At 36.1% G+C, this 14886-nt stretch overlaps 1 protein-coding gene across 8 annotated transcripts in view; it reads right to left on the bottom strand.

The window, feature by feature from the left end:
- The window catches only part of NAALADL2 (N-acetylated alpha-linked acidic dipeptidase like 2), a 1495786-nt gene that overhangs the window by 663420 nt on the left and 817480 nt on the right, over positions 1–14886 (bottom strand). For all 8 annotated transcript variants that reach the window (XM_043875325.1, XM_043875329.1, XM_043875328.1 and 5 more), the window contains one exon: positions 8495–8614. In XM_043875325.1, coding sequence (XP_043731260.1) covers positions 8495–8614 — 120 coding nt within the window. The remainder of the gene's footprint in view (positions 1–8494; positions 8615–14886) is intronic.

Here is a 14886-nt window from a genome sequence, read left to right as displayed (position 1 = left end):
ATAGCTCAGGATTACCTCAGCGCCAGATGTCATCATCATCGAGAGAGCTACACTGGTGTGACAAATAAGTTCTCAAAAATTAAAATACATCTAAAGCTTACACTTTCAGATTTTAGAGTGATACATAATGTATAAAACACATTTCTGAGACATGAGTAGTTTTAGGGAGTTAACTGTGCCTTGCTGTCTGACTTTAGTCGCTTCAGTGTGTCCGACTCTTTGCGACCCCATGGACTGTAGCCCACCAGGCCTCTCTGTCCATGGGATTCTCCAGGCAAGAAGATTGGAGTGGGCTGGCATTTCCTCCACCAGGAGGTTTTCTAGACCCAGCTATTGGACCCACGTCTCCTGTGTCTCCCACATTGACAGGCAGATTCTTTACCACTGAGCAACCTGGGAAGCCCAAGGAGTTAATCAAAGGGGATCAACTGTCATTTTCTTTCTTTCCTCCTATCTTTCCTTCCTTCCTTTCTCTCTGGCTTCTTTCTTGATTTATGCCTTTCTTAGTTTATAACATTTAAGACAAAGAAAATACTCAGTTCATTTTTTTTTGCTACCAAACTTGCAGGAATGCATGGGGGTGATTTACACTTAACATATTACAAAAAGATACATGAAAAACTCAATCTTTCTAATAAATAATGTCACTTGTTATGATTTCACAATATTAAAATGGTTAGTAAAATTAAATTATATGATCATGTAGGTAACACACAGGCATGACTTCTAAATTATGGGATTCATTCACAACAGACTCAAGACTTGCAGATATACCTTCATTTGTTTTAAGCCATGAAAAAACTTTAATATTAGGAATAAGGTTGGAAGCATTCAGGATTAATTATTCTTGTTCTTAATGGCCTGGCATGCTGCAGTCCATGGGGTTGGAGTCAATGGGGTTGACAGAGTGACTGAACTGAACTGAACTGAAAATCAGATTGCTAAATAGCAGAATAACACTCAGTCTAGCTTTTTCACTATAACTTATAATTGAAGTTGTACTTCAACAGAAACTACCTTTTGTAGATATGGTAATATTTGATCTAAGTCATTTAGAAAAATAACTAAAGTCAGTCAGTGGAAAATGGAAAGCATTCTGATTTAAAAAATAATAGCACATTTGGCTTTTAAATGCTTTAAATCATTGTTTTCTGATTTTGTGTTCTAGTCATGACCATGTTTTCCGTGACCAATGGAGCAGCTCTAGACTCATAGTTATAAAATATGGAGTATTGGTCTTTTTTAAGTATTTCTGAGAACAGGGCATGAAGTACCTCATTAAATCAGCCAGTGAACAAACTTACCCTTTATAAGTATCAAGATAGTGTTCACTTTTTTTTGTTCATGAAATGCCTTAAAAAATTGCCTTAAAAATGAAGTGTGCTTCCATGTACAAAACATACGTAAAATATCATGAAGTGACACTAAATTAAATGTTTGTTTTTTAATCTGAAATATTCAGAGACTGTCATGTAAATAAATCTGCTAGCTTCATCAATAGCAGGGAAAGTTATAATGTGTCAAAAGTTTCAATAAGGAAGGAGTATTTTTCTGCTTTTGCATCCTTCCAACCTCACTGTCATATGACACATAAAGCTCTACCAGTGTACACATACATATACCACACACACAAACACACACACACACACACGCAATGAATGTTTTAGCTTCAAAAAAATATTGAATTCCTTTTCTATGTACATTGTTGTACTATTATACTAGGTACTACATATTGTGATGCTAATTATTAGATAAGCACATCATATTTTAACTTTGGGATATAAAAAATTAAATTTTAGAAGTACCATCTTAAACTTCTACCACACAGAGTAAACGCTGTTCTCTAGTAACTGAAATAAAGAAAATTAATTCTTTTGAGTGCAGTTATCCTGGGGATTGAATAAATATCAGAAAAAATAGGAGATTGGGGTAAATGAAACTTATAGTTCAGCAAATATGAAAAGCGTGCAAACACTTTATGTGAGGTTAGTTTAAAAATACACTCTTTCTCCACACTTACTTTACCTAGAGAATTTCTTAATGACCTTATTGTCCATTTAATGAGTACTGATTGGTAAATCACCAAATATAGAGATTTCTTCACTAAACCCCCAACTCAATGTTTTAAATTTACTTATTTTGTAGATGAAGTTGTGTTTGAAATTCAAATAGTATGAAGTTTACTTTTTCTTAATCTGTTAGAAACAATCTGTTTGAAAATATCAACACATAACAGTTGCTTTCTATTCCTCATTTCTTTACCAGCTCTTCCAAAAGGCCCAAGTCTTTAAGCATGCTTTATGGAGTTGAGTGGCAGCTGGTTAACTTGCACACTGGCCAAACAATGTATAATTGATATTAAAATATAAATCTTATCTGATGAATAGATAGGAAACTTTCATTTGTAGGAAGTTACAAAATCATTTGGATTTCTAAAACATTAAAATTGTCATTATAAGGATAAAAATATATAAAAAATGTAAAATCCAGCTAATATTTGCTAGTATTTTACTATCTAACTGTGAGTACTAAGATTATACCCTGTTACTCCATTTATGAAAAAATAGCAACAGCATTTACAAATATTTTTCTGTAACTCCACTATGACCAGAAGACATAAGATATTTATACATTTGTAATTTTACCATATGCAAATGTGACTCCTATAAGACTTGGGGCTTAAATGTGGTATGGACCCAGACAATGGCCCGACTTCCACATTTCTGAGGGATTTACTTGATTTCTAGTTGCCATGGAGTACATAGTAATTTTTTTTTTTTACTATTGCTTTTCAGGAAAATGATTAAAGGAAAGCCAATAGCTTTTTTTATATTTTATAAAATAAATTTCATACTCAAGAGCTATTTAGCAATTTGGGAATTTGCAAGGGTTTTAGAATCTGCTGTACTGTATCTCAGATTGTCACTGAGACAAATCTAAGTGAATCCATTATGATGTATAAGAGAGTATTTTGTCCTACAGCTTAAAGAATTAAAGCACTCTCTTATAAAATAACCTGCTATAAATACCAAGTACAAAGAAACCTTTCCTGTAAGGTTTAAGCATAAGGAACCTAGCACAAGCTAGTTGTGAGGAACTTGCTTGACCCTTTCCTGAAGCAACTAAGAGCAGACATCAATGCACAAAGCTAGAAACCATCTGCCTTTTACGGTTCCTGTAACAAATATGGGGATTTTCCCATCAATCCCTCTCTAGAGACTAAATTAACACATACATATAATTTATGATATAAACTAATGAGACCGGTTCTTTCTTGGCTGTAGATTATTTTCTATTCATTTTAGGAGATAATATCACAATTATGCTTCCCCTTTGCCCTCTCCATCTCAGATGCAGAGATCCCCTCTTCCTCATTTTTGAACTATGACTTAGATACTACTCCACAGTTAAAATATGATTAACTTTTCTCTTTACTCAGTCAGCCCCATGTTCCCAGTCCAGATGCTCATTTAGAATCATGATTAACAGTTGTAATTCACATAGAAGTCAATTGGTCCTCTTTTTTTCAACCTAGCCATATTGCTGTATTACCTCTCTTTTCAATTTCAACCTCAGAATATATTTGATGGACAGGTGAAGCAAGTTCAGCTCTAATCATGCTATATAACTTTGTCTACTCCATGCTTTCTTTTTTCTTTACAGTGGGAATGTATTTTAACAGATATGGTATCAGTAATTGTATAATCTCTGTGACAATTACAGAAAACAAAGTTACCTAGAATAGAATTTGAAATGTTAAAGAAAGGATGCTCTATCTTCTTTGCCTAGAAGAAAATGCCAAGCTTGTCACGAGACTTTGTCTGGAGGGGAATATTTCATAGACCTCTCTGTTAAATCATTTCATAGGCCTGTAAGGAGGGTGATCAGGGAAAATGTACCGGGTTCTTAATAACTGTGTCCTATTCTAGATAAACCACTATCTCACTACTTTATGAAACTCATCTAATGGTTTCATAATAGAGGAAAACAATAGAATGGGAAAGACTAGAGATCTCTTCAAGAAAATTAGAGATACCAAGGGAATATTTCATGCAAAGATGGGCTCAGTAAAGGACAGAAATGGTAGGGACCTAACAGAAGCAGAAGATATTAAGAAGAGGTGGCAAGAATACACAGAAGAACTGTACAAAAAAGATCTTCACAACCCAGATAATCACGATGGTGTGATCACTTACCTAGAGCCAGACATCCTGGAATGTGAAGTCAAGTGGGCCTTAGGAAGCATCACTACGAACAAAGCTAGTGGAGGGGATGGAATTCCAGTTGAGCTATTTCAAATCCTGAAAGATGACACTGTGAAAGTGCTGAACTCAATATGCCAACAAATTTGGAAAATTCAGCAGTGGCCACAGGACAGGAAAAGGTCAGTTTTCATTCCAATCCCAAAGAAAGGTAATGCCAAAGAATGCTCAAACTACTGCACAATTGCACTCATCTCACATGCTAGTAAAGTAATGCTTAAAATTCTCCAAGCCTATAGGGTTATCATTACCATCTTTCTGAATTCCATATATATGTGTTAGTATACTGTATTGGTCATGTCAATGTATGACAAAAGCCACTACAATATTGTAAATTAATTAGCCTCCAACTAATAAAAATAAATGGAAAAAAAAATTCTCCAAGACTGGGTTCAGCAATACGTAAACTGTGAACTTCCAGATGTTCAAGCTGGTTTTAGAAAAGGCAGAGGAACCAGAGATCAAATTGCCAGCATCTGCTGGATCATCGAAAAAGCAAGAGAGTTCCAAAAAAACATCTATTTCTGCTTTATTGACTGTGCCAAAGCCTTTGACTGTGTGGATCACAATAAACTGTGGGAACTTCTGAAAGAGATGGGAATACGAGACCACCTGACCTGCCTCTTGAGAAACCTGTATGCAGGTCAGGAAGCAACAGTTAGAACTGGATATGGAACAGACTGGTTCCAAATAGGAAAAGGAGTACGTAAAGGCTATATATTATCACCTGCTTATTTAACTTACATGCAGAGTACATCATGAGAAACGCTAGACTGGAAGAAGCACAAGCTGGAATCAAGATTGCCAAGAGAAATATCAACAACCTCAGATATGCAGATGACACCACCCTTATGGCAGAAAGTGAAGAAGAACTAAAGAGTCTCTTGAAGAAAGAGAAAGAGGAGAGTGAAAAAGTTGGTTTAAAGCTCAACATTCAGAAAACTAAGATCATGGCATCCAGTACCAGCACTTCACAGCAAATAGATGGGGAATCAGTGGAAACAGTGACTGACTTTATTTTTTTGAGCTCCAAAATCACTGCAGATGGTGATTGAAGCCATGAAATTCAAAGACACTCCTTTGAAGGAAAGTTATGACCAACCTAGATAGCATATTAAAAAGCAGAGACATTACGTTGCCAACAAAGGTCTGTCTGGTCAAGGCTATGGTTTTCCCACTGGTCATGTGTGGATGTGAGAGTTGGACTACAAAGAAAGCTGAGCACCAAAGAATTGATGCTTTTGAACTGTGGTGTTGGAGAAGACTCTTGAGAGTCCCTTGGACTGCAAGGAGATCCAACCAGTCCATCCTAAAGGAAATCAGTCCTGGGTATTCATTGGAAGGACTGATGTTGAAGCTGAAACTCCAATACTTTGACCACCTGATGCGAAGAGCTGACTCATTTGAAAAGACCCTGATGCTGGGAAAGATTGAGGGCAGGAGGAAAGGGGACAACACAGGATAATATGGTTGGATGGTATCGCCGACTCAATGGACATGGGTTTGGGTAGACTCCGGGAGTTGGTGATGGACAGGGAGGCCTGGCGTCCTGCGGTTCATGGTTTGGCAAAGAGTTGGACACGCCTGAGTGACTGAACTGAACTGAATGTAAATATTCTCTGGAGCCGTCAAATAAAAAGAAATTGACTGTTTTAATCCATTATCTACTGGTAAGGATTTTGAGTTTGGCCTATAAACATTATTAGAAAAAAAAAATTAAATGCTTTAACATGAATTTTTAGACTGTTTTCTTATAAAATTTATACAAAATCTTCAGAAAAATATAAAGTAGAAATCATCAGTAATTCCATCAACTGAATTTAAATAATTGGCCCCACCACAAACAACATTTTAGTCATCTATATCACTATTAGTTTGAACAATCAGGATTCATATAATATACCACAGTGTTACAGTGGTTCCCCGTTATTCATAGTTTCACTTTTGGAGGTTTCAGATACTCAGTGTCAAAGACCATTCAAAGTATATTAAATGGAAAATTCTCAAAATATGATTCCTAAGTTTTAAATTATGTGCTGTTCTGAGTAGCCTGATGACATCTCAGGCTGGCGCACTCCCTCCAGCCAGGATGTGAATGGTCCTGTTGCCCAGCATATCTACACTGTGTATGCTCTCCTGCCTGATAGTCACTATGCAGCTCTCTAGATGATCAGAGTGACTGTGGAGATATTATACTCACATAATTTTTATCACAGCATATTGTTATAGCTGCTCTATTTTCATTATTGTTGTTAATCTCTTACCATGCCTAATTATAAATTAAATTATATCATAGGTATATATGTATAGGGAAAACCATAATATAAGTACAGTTTGGTGCTATTTGTGGCTTCAAGAATCCATGGGGTTATTGAAATTTATCCCTTGTGGATAAATGGATACTCTATTTTTTTTTCCGCTGTACTTTTAAGCATCCAAAAAGGTACATTCTCCCCCCAAAATTTAGAGGAAGACTTCTTCTGACTATTGGTAATAAAATGTCCTTTAAGCAATTTGAATCACTTGTCTTAAATAAATAATTAGAATATCTAGTCTTATACCATGATCAAAACTGTACCCTTGTTTTAAAATTTCATGTTCTTGCCCCTCTACCAGATTTACACTGTTGTTGGAGGAGTGCACTCTATCTTATTTCCTTCCTTATTCATTTGTGATACTTATCTATAAATTGAAGATAATAATCCATACCTCAACACTATGGTGATCGTAAAGATTAATGTGAAAATACATTAAAAATGTTTAGAAAAATATTTAGCCCACATTTCTAACAATGTTACTTTTAGAAGTAACAATAATAATTATTATATAATTATTATAAATGTCCTCTTTATAACTTATTTGACATCTGAGGATTTTCATATATTTTAAATATGTTTTATGTTGCAATTATTGTACAGTATTCAGCTGTACCAGTCTATAGAATGATTTTCAATGCTAAACTGGATGTATGTCTGTGTGCTTAGTCATGTCCAACTCTTTGCTGCCCCATGGACTATAGCCCTCCAGGCTCCTCTGTCCATGGAATTTTCCAGGCAAGAATACTGGAGTGGATTGCTATTTCCTATTCCAGGGGATCTTCCCATCCAGGGATTGAACTCATGTCTCCTGTGTCTCCTCCACTGGCAGGCAGATTCTTTACCACTAAGCCACATGGGAAACTGAAACTAGATGCATATATCATTTCAAATATTTTCTCACATCATTGGCCATCATGTTTTTATCATACCTGTTTTCCCCCTTAGAATATATTGATTGAAATGGAATTATTCAGTCAAAGTGTGATTATTTTAAGGCCTTTAATACATACTGACAAATTGTCCTACAAAACACTAGTATTAATGTTATCAATGTATATTTTCAAGACCATCTTTAAAATTCTGGCCTGTTATCTATTATCAGACATTGATTTAAGTATAAGGGCATCCTTGGAAAATAATTTTAAAAGGCACAGAATGTTTTCTTGTGTCCTTACAGAGTGTGCCAACAGAGTTCTGGAAACTTTTTTGCTCTTAGGAGTTAGCAAAGCTCATATAGTTTTGAATAAGGTGAAATCTAATATATGTTCAGAACCAGAGCATTCCAGTGACAGAACTACACTGGCTGTTCTCTTTTAATAGGAAAAGAAAATGAACTAAGGAAGAGCACTAGTGACTCTCTATTGTGATGGCTCATTATGAGATACTTAGATTGAACTCCTTTAATTATGTAGATGCATCTAGTGGATGAGTGTTAATAAACTTCTATTTAAATAAAATAAATCAAAACTCTGCCTCTTGTTAGTATATTATACTTTAATTAAATTTCTGAGCACAGCCAGGAACTATGACGTTATGGAGTCGACAAAATTAATCTCTGAGGAATGTAAGTCTGCAAGATACTAGTGTAACATAAAGCACATGGTAATTAGATAATAGATTAGAAGTTTCACAGATGTCATAAGAAGAGGACACTGTGGTTCTCATTTTTACCATTCCAGATAGATGTTATAAAGGGAATGCCAATTTTATGAAGATCCCACAAGCACAATATCTTAAAGATTTTAATATGAAATATTCCATTTTGGAAAAGTTATCTTCCTGTGACACATTATGCCTCTCTCTCTCTCTCCACACTCTCACTCACACACACACACATACATACACTCTCTCTCTCCGTGTAACCCCCACTAAACAAAATTCACCCTACAACCAAATGATGGGCACTGGACTGACCTTATAAAGTAGTGGCAATTTTCCTAATTTCAAGAGTGCAATCCGATTTGTGACATTTTTCACTTTTTTAATCCGCTTTAAGTCATCTGCATTTCCATAACTCACATCAATGACTTCAGCCTGAAAGAGAAGACAAAGAAAAATAAAGCCCTGTCAGGAGAATTAGGGCAATTTGTCCATTTAGTATAACAAAATCATTCATAGTAATTTGAAATGTTCAAAGGAGAAATAATCTCTCTTATGTGTCCCAATCATGACCTTTCTAGTTCTATCAGGGTACAACAATTCTTCTTTGAGAGGTCAATGGAGAAAAAGGTTTAGAGTCATATTTGGTTTTTACTTACACTTCTGGAAAAGTTACAAACCCAGTTTATGTCTCTAAAAGACCATGGAGTTTGGTATATCTATACTCATATTTCTGGAATTTGAATCAGAAAACTGCAAAATTCATTTCCTTAAGGGTCAAAAATAATCATGCCATTCTGAGATGTGGAAACAACTCAAAAGATTCTCTGCTGCTAAGTCACTTCAGTTGTGTCCGACTCTGTGTGACCCCATAGACAGCAATGCACCCGGCTCCCCCGTCTCTGGGGTTTTCTAGGCAAGAACACTGGAGTGGGTTGCCATTTCCTTCTCCAATGCGTGAAAGTTAAAAGTGAAAGTGAAGTCGCTCAGTCGTGTCCAACTCCTAGTGACCCCATGGACTGCAGCCTACTAGGCTCCTCCATCCAAATGATTTTCCAGCCAAGAGTACTGGAGTGGGGTGCCATTGCCTTCTCCGAAAGATTCTCTATGTTACCCAAGTTAAGTACAAAGTGCATGATGCCCAGCTGTTCGGGATGTGCCCATAATCCAGCAGTGACAACCCCCTGGGTTATGTAGTATACAACCTGTACAGCCGCACATACTATCATGATATCCAAAACTTCAGAATATGCCCCCAAACAACTATTTCTGTCACCTTTCCCATGAGGTCCCTAGAGTTATATTTTATATCAATATTTCTCACTTTTAAAGTCTCTTTCATTGACATATAAGTTGTTGCCTTCCCAGAACTTTTAATGGGAATCCTCTGATGTAGTTATTTCCTTCCCCACTGGAAAAGTACTGCCCTGAGAGTTTGATACAGCATACACCTATAGCCAAGATGATTTCTTTCAGCTTTACTTTCTGTTAATTCTAATTCAAATAAAGCTGTTATGCTTTCCATATTGTGCTGCACTCAATATGCCAGCAAATTTGGAAAACTCAGCAGTGGCCACAGGACTGGAAAAAGTCAGTTTTCATTCCAATCCCAAAGAAAGGCAATGCCAAAGAGTGTTCAAACTACCACACAATTGCGGTCATCTCACATGCTAGTAAAGTAATGTGCAAAATTCTCCGAGCCAGGTTTCAACAGAATGTTAATCAAGAACTTCCAGAGGTTCACGCTGGATTTAGAAAAGGCAGAGATCAAATTGCTATCATCTGTTGGATCATCGAAAAAGCAAGAGAGCTCCAGAAAAACATCTACCTCTGCTTTATTGACTACGTCAAAGCCTTTGACTGTGTAGGTCACCACAAACCTTGGAAAATCCTTAAAGAGATGGGAATACCAGAACACCTTACCTGCTTGCTAAGAAATCTGTACGTGGGTCAAGAGGCAGCAGTTAGAACCAGACATGGAACAACAGGCTGGTTCCACATTTGGAAAGGAGTATGTCCAGGCTATATACTGTCATCTTGCTTATTTAACTTAAATGCATAGTATATCATGTGAAATGCTGGGCTGGATGAAGCACAAGATGGAATCAAGATTGCCGGGAGAAATATCAATAACCTCAGATATGCAGATGACACCATTCTTACAGCAGAAAGCAAAGAGGAACTGAAGAGCTTCTTGATGATGATGAAAGAGGAGAGTGAAAAAGCTGACTTAAAACTAAACATTCAGAAAACTAAGATCATGGCATCCTGTCCCATCACTCCTGGCAAGTAGATGGAGAAACATTGGAAATAGTAGCAGACTTTATATTCTTGGGCTCCAAAATCACTGCAGGTGATGACTGCTGCCATGAAATAAAAAGACACTTGCTCCTTGAAGAGCTCTTTGACAAAGCTATGATCAGCCTAGGCAGTGTATTAAAAAGCAGAGACATTACTTGGCTGACAAAGATCTATCTAGTCAAAGCTATGGTTCTTCCAGTAATCATTTATGAATGCAAGAACTAGATCATAAAGAAAGCTGAGTGCTGTAGAATTGATGCTTTTGAACTGTGGTGTTGGAGAAGACTCCTGAGAGTCCCTTGGACTGCAAAGGAGATCCAACCAGTCCATCCTAAAGGAAATCAGTCCTCAATATTCATTGGAAGGACTAATGCTGAAACAGAAGCTCCAATACTTTGGCCACCTAATGCAAATAACTGATTCATTGGAAAAGACCCTGATGCTGGGAAAGATTGAAGGCAGGAGGAGAAGGGCACAGCAGAGGATGAGATGGTTGGATGACATCACTGACTCAATGGACATGAGTTTTAGCAAGCTCTGGGAGTTGGTGATAGACAAGGAGGTCTGATGTGCTGCAGTTCATGGGGTCTCAAAGATTCGGGCATGACTGAGCTACCGAAATGAACTGATGTCTTCCAATGATAAAATTATAATAAAAAATTTGCTGTTTCAAAATATAGCATATCTATGTTGAGGTGTTGATAAAAAAAAAAATGAGTGGTGGTAAATAACGAAAGAATGGAGATGAAGAATTCAGATGTCCAACTTCCCATCCTTCTCAGTCGGCACTAACATACTTCAGTCGGGTGTATACAAAGTGCCTCCACAGAAGGCTCATTTGAAGAATACTTGAGCACAAACAAGAGATGAGTAAATCTATTTAAGGAAACATTTGTGGCATGAAATATTTCCTTTGCCATTACATTCATCTGCACCTGTGGAAAAATTTACTAATACGTTAAAACCAATTTCAAATATTATCTAGCTGATGAACTGTAGCTCTCTGATGTCCAATTTTATGTGAATTTATCTACTTTTGATCCCCAGGGTGATCTATTTCTGCCTCTCTTAAGACTTTTATCTTTATATATACATGTGTCTAACAGTTTCAATATCAATTACAGTATAATTTCCTCAGTAAAGGGCCCATCACACACCTATTTTCATCCAGGTGTCCAACATACACTACTAGTCTATCTATCTTGAATTGAAATAATTACAGTATCTCCTAAAAGTTAAGTTATGGTACTTTCCAATATATTTGCCAAGAGAATTTAATTGTTAAAATTACTTGTTACAGTGGCTCTTGATCATAATTTTGCCCCTAATAAAATGTCTTATTCATTTGACTTTTTAGTTTACTGATACCATTACCATATAAATAATTATTGATGCACAATTTTAAAGCACAATTAAATGATCACATAACATTAATGATTACAATGCAAAAATGAGAATTCATTTTTTCCATTTCAACTTTGCAAGCTCTCTACTAATTATGATTCACTGATAGCACCTTTAAACAGGGATATTATTCAATTGGCTATATTAATGAATATAGTTTCATATTTAGGAGAAGTGGGTGGGGGGCTATACTGGTCTGAGAGGATATAGCCAGACTATGATTTTGCTTTTGTACATACCAGAAAGCTAATAAAACACAAGCCTGTAAAAGGCATTTACGTTATTGGAAAGTAGCAACAGCTGCATAAACAATAGTGATTTCAATTAAAGAACTCTTCAGCTCATCTTCTATAAATAGTACATACAATATCAATGATTAAGCATTTTAACATATATGAGGGTTTCTTCCCCACACAAATATTCCCCAGCACAGGCATCATTTTAATAATTTATTGTGGTTTTTGTACTTTTAGGCTATGCATTAAAAGTCAATAATTACAGAAGTCTCAATGCTCTGACGACCTGACAGGTGATAATAAAAGTTACCTATTGCCTTTACAGGATGCTTCTGAATTAGGTCCTTTCTGAAAGTCTTTCCTATTTACCTCCAAATCACAGCTGCAGGAAAGCACTGAATTTTTCTGAGACAAATCAGTATACAGCAATATGATAAAATGTCAAGCCATTTTTCCCAACCATGCTTGTTGCTACAATGAACCTCTTCTTATTGTGTGTATTCTGTCACACTAGAAAATAGCCCACTTACCCAGCTGGGATACTAAGTTTACATTCAAACACCAGGATTAAATCACCTCTGAGTAGTCTTCGGGAAATGCCAAGTGATAGAAACCTAGGTGCTTGTTGAACTATTCACTTTATGTGCACCAGTTTTTCCCTGACGCATAGGAAAGTGTAAACGAGAGTTGCAAAATAAGACAGAGATATCTCTGTTTTTTTTTGTAACCAGAAAGAAATGTCAAAAAGTCTACACATTAACTTTTATTTAAATGTTATATGCTAATTTTTGAACAAAGAAATTTAAAAAAACAATTGGAATAGAAAAATTTTTATATATTGTTAAAAAAGAAAAAAGGTATTAGAATTAAAATAGATAGTAGTGGGCCACATAAAAAAACAGCTAAAAGGATATGAGAACACTTTAGAAATGAATATTAAAGTACAATTATCTTCCATTCATTGTAAAATACGTAATTAGAAGATAATGAGCAATGCTTAAAATAATGAGAAATGCCTAAAAATCAAAACATTAAAAAGTGACATTCTATAACATAAAATGTTGTATGGGAAAATGGAAAGATTATTCACAGAAGAAGCTACAGAAGAGAATGAACAAGAGAAAAGAATAGAATTGGTATAGTCTGTAATCAACTGAATAAAATAAACAGAACAACAGAAAGTAGCAAGGTCAGAGAAGTGTTTCTGGGGTGCGCCACCTGCTGGGGGCCTGGGCTCCACTTTGAGGAACAATCCAGTGCCATGTTTCTCTTTCTACCTGTGGTAGCAAAATTTATTCATGCTTATGAAATGATGTATGCCTTAAATTTTTCAGAATTGACATTTTCAACCAAATCAATCACTTTGAATCCTCCTAGTTTTTCTCTAAGAGAGATTCTGAATGTACAGAATGTTTGAAAAGCCTGCTTTAGCTAAAACAGTAATTTTCTACTCAAAGTCACAAATGGTAAATCCAAGCAGTTCTCATCCTGACAAAATAAAGGGTTATCAGAAGTACTATTCATTTAAATACAAGTTTTACTTTAGAAATTTACTGCTATCTTACATAATCTAGCTTTTGAATATTCTTCAAATTAAAGTGCTTATGCTTATTAAAAACATAAAATCAAAATCATCTTCCCTGTTTACTGTTATCCTTTCTAAAACAAAAAATAGCTAGTAAAAAAGAAAAACATGATAGTAAAGTAATGCTAAAAATTCTCCAAGCCAGGTTTTAACACTACTTGAACCGTGAACTTCCAGATGTTCAAGCTGGATTTAGAAAACTCAGAGGAACCAGATATCAAATTGCCAAATTCTGTTGCATCATGGGAAAAGCGAGAGTTCCAGAAAAATATCTACTTCTGCTTTATTGACTATGCTAAAGCCTTTGACTGTGTGGATCACCACAACTGTAGAAAATTCTGAAAGAGATGGGAATACCAGACCACCTGACCTACCTCTTGAGAAATCGGTATGCAGGTAAGGAAGCAATAGTTAGAACTGGACATGGAACAACAGACTGGTTCCAAATAGGAAAAGGAGTACATCAAGGCTGTATATTGTCACCGTGCTTATTTAACTTATATGCAAAGTACATCATGAGAAACGCTGGGCTGGAAGAAGCACAAGCTGGAATCAAGATTGTCAGGAGAAATATCAATAACCTCAGATATGCAGATGACAACACCCTTATGGCAGAAAGTGAAGAAGAACTAAAGAGCCTCTTGATGAAAGTGAAAGAGTAGAGCAAAAAAGTTGACTTAAAGCTCAACATTCAGAAAACTAAGATCATGGCATCTGGTTCCATTACTTCATGGGAAATAGATGGGGAGACAGTGGAAACAGTGACAGACTTTATTTTGGGGGCTCCAAAATCACTGCAGATGGTGATTTCAGCCATGAAATTAAAAGATGCTTACTCCTTGGAAGGAAAGTTGTGACCAACCTAGACAGCATATTAAAAAGCAGAGACATTACTTTGCCAACAAAGGCCTGTCTAGTCAAACCTATAGTTTTTCCAGTAGTCATGTATGGATGTGAGAGTTGGACTATAAAGAAAGCTGAGTGTTGAAGAATTAATGCTTTTGAACTGTGGTGTTGGAGAAGATTCTTGAGAGTTCCTTGGACTGCAAGGAGATTCAACCAGTCCATCCTAAAGGAGATCAGTCCTGAGTGTTCATTGGAAGGACTGATGCTGAAGCTGAAACTCGAATACTTTGGCCACCTCATGCAAAGAGTTGACTCACTGGAAAAGACCCTGATGC

The sequence above is a fragment of the Cervus elaphus genome, chromosome 19, assembly GCF_910594005.1.
Source record: "Cervus elaphus chromosome 19, mCerEla1.1, whole genome shotgun sequence".
Lineage (NCBI taxonomy): Eukaryota > Metazoa > Chordata > Mammalia > Artiodactyla > Cervidae > Cervus > Cervus elaphus.
This window is presented reverse-complemented; position numbering and strand designations above follow the sequence as displayed.